The sequence below is a fragment of the Balaenoptera acutorostrata genome, chromosome 3 (genome assembly GCF_949987535.1).
Source record: "Balaenoptera acutorostrata chromosome 3, mBalAcu1.1, whole genome shotgun sequence".
Classification (NCBI taxonomy): Eukaryota; Metazoa; Chordata; class Mammalia; order Artiodactyla; family Balaenopteridae; genus Balaenoptera; species Balaenoptera acutorostrata.
In genome coordinates this window covers 35,439,256-35,445,817 of record NC_080066.1, presented here as the reverse complement: position 1 = coordinate 35,445,817, position 6,562 = coordinate 35,439,256, and the positions used below count along the sequence as shown (strand labels likewise).

Below are 6,562 nucleotides of genomic sequence, written 5' to 3'. Positions count from 1 at the left end.
TCTCTCAGAAGAATCAGCACGCCCACCATCCCAATCCCTGCCCCCTCACCAAGCTTTCCCTTTGAAGCAAAACACACACCAGGAAGCTGATGTAAACATCCTGAGGAAATAACCACTGTAAGTGGCTTCTAAGTCTCATTTCCCTAAGGAAATAATCAGCACCTCTTTGCCAAGACAGCTCCAGGTGAGCAAGGAAGGAAAAACACCTTCGTTTGCTCAAAAGGCGTTTGCCCGACTGCCTGCAAAGCGCGCTCCCACCTATTGTCACATTTTATTCCCAGAACCCACGAGGTGGGGAGGGCTGGAATGGTTTCCCCTATTTTATGGATGAGAAACCAAGGCCCGGGGCGCTCCCTCCCTCTTCTATGGGTCACGCAGGGAGCACTTGGGGGAGCCGCTGTCTTCGAGTTCCGAGATCGCCCCGCGGCACCACGGGGATTCCCGAGCAAGCCTGTCTGCGGTTGCGGCCACATGGCCTCATTGTCCTCAGCAGGAGTGCCGCTGCACCAACGTTGGCCGACTCCGCGAACCGCGGCCCCGGCCGCTCTGCGGAACGGCCCCGGCCCGGCGCAGGGGGCCCGGCGAGCCAGGCGGCGCCCGGAACAAGGGAGGGGAGCGCGCCGGGACCCGGGGGCATCCGCCCGGGTCGGCGGCGGAGGGGGACTCGGGCGGAGAGGGATCGAGTGGCGGGCCCGGCGGGCAGCGTGCCCCGTTCCGGCCCGCCCCTCAAAGCCTCCTTTCTTCTCCCTAGCGCTCGGAGGCGGCCCCCAGGAGATCCGGGAGGGGGCGCAGCTCGCCGTCCCTGCCGGCCGGTCCCGTCGCACCCTCCCTCCGACGCCACCCCCACCCCGAGAAACGCACAAAGAGCGGCCGGGAGGCGAGCGCACACCTCCCGTTTGGGCGGGACTGCGGGAGGGGCCGGCGCGCTCCGCCGCGCCCTCCTTAAAGGGCCCGCCCGCTCCTCGCGCGCACTGCGCAGGCCCGACCGTGGGGCGGGGAGGGACCTGAGAGCAGCGGGCGCGCACGCCCGCACCGCCCGCTGGAGGTATGGCCGGCGTCCCAGCGGTGCCGGCGCGGCGCTCGTGCGCGTATCAGCGCCCGCGGGGTCTCAGCTGGCGCGCGTGGCATGTGCAGGACCCCAGCGCGGTGCGTTCCGGAGGTCGCCGGAGGCGGGGCCGGCCAGGTCCGCGCTGCAACCGGTTTCTGGCTTTCTGATCCGCAGTTTCAGGGCCAGTTGGGCGAAGTGTTGCCCAAGGGGACAGAATTGCGGGCGCGCGCGCGCACGAGCGGCGATGCGGCCGGGCGTTTGCCTTTGTGTCTCCTGCGCTCCCGTGCAGGTGGGCAGCCCGCGCCGGGGGCCACTTTGCCAGTGCGCACCAGGACCTCGAGACATGCCTTTCGGGTCCGAGGGCTCGGACCGCCTTTTGGGCAGACAATAGACGCTTCTTCCAGTGGCATCTCTGGTTCTAGGGGTGGTTTATTTGGGGGACACTAACGGGACTTTCTAAGGACCAGTCTCTTAGAGCCGGGCCCCTGGCATCAGAGTTGGGCGCGTTTCCTTTTCTTAATCTGGAGAGGGAGGAGACCTGGAGACAGTGACCGTCATCGGTTGATAGGTGCAGGCAAGTGTCCCGAGCCTGCCGGTCCCGCATTAGACAACAAAGAGAGGCGTTAGCGGCGGCGGGGGAGGGGCGCGGCCGGGAGGAGGACGGGGCGGGCTGCGGCGAGCGCGGCGGTGGGGGGGGGCGCTCGCTCTCCGCTCGCTCAGCCTGCGGCCTCCGCCCGCCCCCGGCCCGGCGCGCGCCAATCGCCTCCCCCAGCGATAGTGTCAGTAGCATTGTAGAGTCAGCTCCCGCCGGTGACGTTGCGCCTCCCTCGTCCCCCTCTGGAGCCGTCTGGCTGCAGAGGCTCAGTCAAGAGGCGGGGAGGAGAGGAGGAAAAAGCGCTGAGTGAGGGCTGGCGGGCGGGCGGGCGGGAGGGAGTGGAGGAGCCGGGGAGGGGCTCCTTAAAGAAACGCTGCTGTCGCTCGCCTGCTCGCTTCTCGCTCGGCATTGTGGCCAGCCAGCCGGGCACTTGGGGGGCACGCGCGGCCGCCGCTCGAGCTCTGCCCCCACCCCACCCGCCAGCAGATCTGGGGTGGGGACCCAGGCGGGGGCTCCCGCAGCCACTGCCCGGCGCGGACCGCAAGGAGCGACCCACTCTTCCCGGCGCCGAGAAAGGAGCAACGGAGCCCTCTGCAGCCGGCCGGCCTCTCCTCCCCTGACCACTCGCTTCCCGGCTGCCTTTGTGGCCGCAGTTTCTCGCCGCCGAGCAGAGGGCCGGCGGGGCGCGGTGCGCACGGCCGAGCGATGCCCAGCTCGCTGTTTGCAGACCTGGAGCGCAACGGCAGCGGCGGCGGCGGGGGAGGCGGCGGCGGGGGAGGCGGCGGCGGGGGAGGCGGCGGCGGCAGCGGCGGGGGAGAGACCCTGGATGACCAAAGAGCCCTGCAGCTCGCGCTCGACCAGCTCTCCCTGCTGGGGCTGGACAGTGACGAGGGCGCGTCTCTGTACGACAGCGAGCCGAGGAAGAAGAGCGTGAACATGACCGAGTGCGTGCCGGTGCCCAGTTCCGAGCATGTCGCCGAGATCGTGGGGCGGCAAGGTGGGTCCGGCAGGGATGGGCAGCTGGAGGTGAGAGGGTTTCGGGCCACCGCCCCGCGGGGAAGGCGGGAGAGGAATCGAGATCCGCGGCGCCGGGGAGCCTTGGGGAGGGAGGAAGAGCCGCGCGAAGGGCCGGCGCCCCAGACAAAGAAAGTGCAGGCAGGCTGTCTCCCAGAGCCGCGCCGCGGCCACGGCGGGATGCACTTTCTCCTGCGAAAATCACTGCCTTCTCCCCTAGCGCCCCCCACCCAGCCCAACCCGGGAAATAGAATTTAAATATAAGATGCTTGGGGGAGGGGGCCTTTGATAGGTCCTTTGGGAGGGGGGAGGAGGAGGAGTAAGCATCGGATGGGAGGAGGATTCTGGATTTCTGCAAAGCGGAATGGAGCCCAGAGGAGGAACAATGGGTCCCGGGACTGCCCCCCATTCCCACCAGTCCCCCCCCGCGCTGGAGGATCTCGGCCTTCGGTCGCCTTCCCCGAATCCCCTTGCCGCGTCTTCAGGGCGGACGGCGGCGCGTCCCGCTGGATCCCAGCGGCATCTCCCCAGCTGACTTTTTCTGGGATTCTCGGGTTTGGCTCGGGACGACTGCAGTCACTGGGGGAGGGCTGGGCAGCCAACGGACTGTTCCTCGAGCGCCTAGCGGGTGGAACCCGTTTCCCAGCCCGTGGAGCGGCCCGGGGTCTGTGAGGGAGCCGCCCCCTTTCCGCCCATCGCGCGTTCTGCCTTCCCGCTGCCCCGTACGCGGGCAGTCCCAGGTCTCCGCGGTTACCCTGGGGTAATGGGCGTGTCTGTCTCTCTCTCCCACTCCCTCCCCTGCACTCTGGCTCCCAGGTTGTAAAATCAAAGCGCTGCGGGCGAAGACCAACACTTATATCAAGACCCCGGTTCGTGGGGAGGAGCCTGTCTTTGTTGTGACGGGCAGGAAGGAGGATGTGGCCATGGCTCGGAGGGAGATCATCTCTGCCGCCGAGCACTTCTCCATGATCCGCGCCTCGCGGAATAAGAACACGGCGCTCAACGGCGCAGTGCCCGGGCCGCCTAACCTGCCGGGGCAGACCACCATCCAGGTGCGGGTGCCCTATCGCGTGGTGGGGCTCGTGGTGGGGCCCAAGGGCGCCACGATCAAGCGCATCCAGCAGCAGACGCACACGTACATCGTGACGCCCAGCCGCGACAAGGAGCCGGTGTTCGAGGTGACCGGCATGCCTGAGAACGTGGACCGAGCTCGCGAGGAGATCGAGGCGCACATCGCCCTGCGCACTGGCGGCATCATTGAGCTCACAGATGAGAACGACTTCCACGCCAATGGCACGGATGTGGGCTTTGATCTGCATCATGGGTCCGGCGGGTCCGGCCCAGGCAGCCTCTGGAGCAAGCCCACCCCCAGCATCACGCCCACTCCGGGCCGCAAGCCCTTCTCTAGCTATCGCAACGACAGCTCCAGCTCGCTTGGCAGCGCCTCCACAGACTCTTACTTCGGCGGGGGGACCAGCGGCAGTGCAGCTGCCACCCCACGCCTGGCGGACTATAGTCCCCCCAGTCCCGCGCTCAGCTTTGCTCACAACGGAAACAACAACAATGGCAATGGATACACCTACACGGCGGGGGAAGCTTCTGTGCCTTCCCCTGACGGCTGTCCTGAGCTACAGCCCACCTTCGACCCGGCTCCCGCCCCACCGCCTGGGGCTCCACTTCTCTGGGCCCAGTTTGAGAGGTCCCCGGGAGGCGGACCTGCAGCTCCCGTGTCCTCTTCCTGCTCTTCCTCTGCATCTTCGTCGGCTTCGTCTTCCTCTGTGGTCTTTCCCGGGGGCGGCGCCAGCGCGCCCTCCAACGCCAACCTGGGGCTGCTGGTGCACCGCCGGCTGCACCCGGGCACCAGCTGCCCCCGTTTGTCCCCGCCCTTGCACATGGCTCCGGGGGCGGGCGAGCACCACCTGGCTCGCCGGGTGCGCAGCGACCCGGGCGGAGGGGGCCTGGCCTACGCCGCCTATGCCAACGGCCTGGGGGCGCAGCTGCCGGGCCTGCAGCCGTCGGACACATCCGGCTCCTCGTCCTCGTCCAGCTCCTCCTCCAGCTCTTCATCCTCCTCCTCTGGGTTGCGGCGTAAGGGCAGCCGTGACTGCTCCGTGTGCTTTGAGAGCGAAGTAATCGCCGCCCTGGTGCCCTGCGGCCACAACCTCTTTTGCATGGAGTGCGCCAACCGCATCTGCGAGAAGAGTGAGCCTGAATGCCCGGTCTGCCACACCGCGGTCACTCAGGCCATCCGCATCTTTTCTTGAAGGCGGCGGCGCGCACCACGCGGGGGATGGAGAACCCGCTTTCCTCCATCCTCACTCCCCAGCGCCTCTTTGCCTCCTTGGTGCCCCACCTTCTCCTCCCCGCCTCCCTGCTCACACTCTGAGATCCGAAGAGGAGCTTGGAAAGCTGTAGTATCCGCTCATTTTTTTAAATTTAAATTTTTAAACAAAGGAACTTGCCAGGATATCTGCATCAAGAGTACTGTAGCCTGGGAAACCTCCGAACCACCTTAAATGCATGCTCTATAAATAATAGGAACGGCGACATTCTAGTAATGATAGTTTTTACACTGTACTTAATAGGAAGCTTCCAAAAGAAGAAAACCCCACAAGTTTTCCATTTTCTTAAAGTAGGAAAAAAATGAACAATAATTATTATGATGAAGATGATAATAATAGTGCTATGGGATGTGTGGACTGTTTTAGTGTGTTCCCCTTTGTGGCTGGGTTCCTACGATGCTTATTATAGAACACAGTGGATCCTTTTTGAATGTTCGTGGAAGGGCCAGGAGTTCCTGTGAAACCAGGATACTGCAGCTTTATTAAAGTTAAAGAAACTGTAACATATCTCTTATATATTAAAAAACGTTTAAAAGTTTTAAAGAGAAATTGCATTAATACAGATTGAAGTATTTTATTCTTTTTTGACTTGAAAAATTATATTTCATATTGCAAAGATGTTTACAAGTATTTTAATTTAAGTTCAGTGAACTTTTTTGTAGCTGGGTTAAATCTTTTTATTTTAGTATGGCCTTATGGCAAAGAACACTGTATTATTTTAATAATCACACAATTGTGACGGAATTACAAACCATAAAATGTGTAATGTTTTGAACAGTATTCTGTTGGGATGGAGATTTTATAGGTTCAGACAAATCTTCTAGATCTGCTTCACCCAGCATATTTTCTATTCAGTGATATAAAGCATATTTTATTCTATATTATTACAAAAAAACGGAAATGTATAAACATGTCAAAAGGAACTGTTGATGCTTTCTAACATTTGTATAAATAGAATTCAGTGCAAGTTACAAAAATTCTGTTGCACCACTATAGTTTTAGTATTTCTATTTTAATACATTTGTTTACCACTTGTTTATGTATATGTAGGTGATGTTACTTGAGCTTAAATGTACTTTACTGAGCAAAGTTTAAAAAAACAAAGTATATTTTATTTTATGATAAAGGGCCTTTAACCTCATGGTCAAATACTAATATTATATTTGCTGAGACAAGATTTGAAATTGTATCAAGAGTTTTATTTTTCTGACATTTAAAGTTCTACATAATAAAGGTAAAACTTAAGTAATGGTGCTACTTCATTTTTTAAGTATTTCTATATAAATAAAATATTGAAGAAAATCTATCTTGTGTGGTAACTTGATTTTTTTTTTTTTTTTAAGCTTCTTGGAGTCTACCTTTATAAGGAATCACTCTTAAGTGACAAATTGAAAGATACAACTTCCAGGCGTATTATGTCAGTATTTTATCAATAGAGTGGACTTGATTTCAAAAGAGGCCAAGGTTGTGTTTGGTTGGATGGTTAGGCCGTGGGTAACAGTATTTTTTTTGTTGTTAATTGCAAGTTATCTACCGAATCAGAGCTTCCTTATTAGACATTGT

The 6,562-nt window shown here is 59.1% G+C and overlaps 1 protein-coding gene across 1 annotated transcript; it reads left to right on the top strand.

Moving 5' to 3' along the window:
• The first annotated feature begins 1,995 nt into the window (after positions 1-1,995).
• On the top strand, positions 1,996-6,279 carry MEX3B (mex-3 RNA binding family member B). The gene is made up of 2 exons (XM_057544768.1): positions 1,996-2,640; positions 3,474-6,279. The coding sequence occupies exons 1-2, from the start codon at positions 2,349-2,351 to the stop codon at positions 4,919-4,921; spliced, it is 1,740 nt and encodes a 579-aa protein (XP_057400751.1). The 5' UTR covers positions 1,996-2,348; the 3' UTR covers positions 4,922-6,279.
• The last annotated feature ends 283 nt before the right edge of the window (positions 6,280-6,562 follow it).

Bases quoted from the DNA above. Each gene is read 5' to 3' on its own strand.
- MEX3B (XM_057544768.1), top strand. From the start codon at position 2,349: ATGCCCAGCTCGCTGTTTGCAGACCTGGAGCGCAACGGCAGCGGCGGC. The intron at 2,641-3,473 runs GTGGGTCCGGCA...TCTGGCTCCCAG, and splicing joins CGAGATCGTGGGGCGGCAAG to GTTGTAAAATCAAAGCGCTG.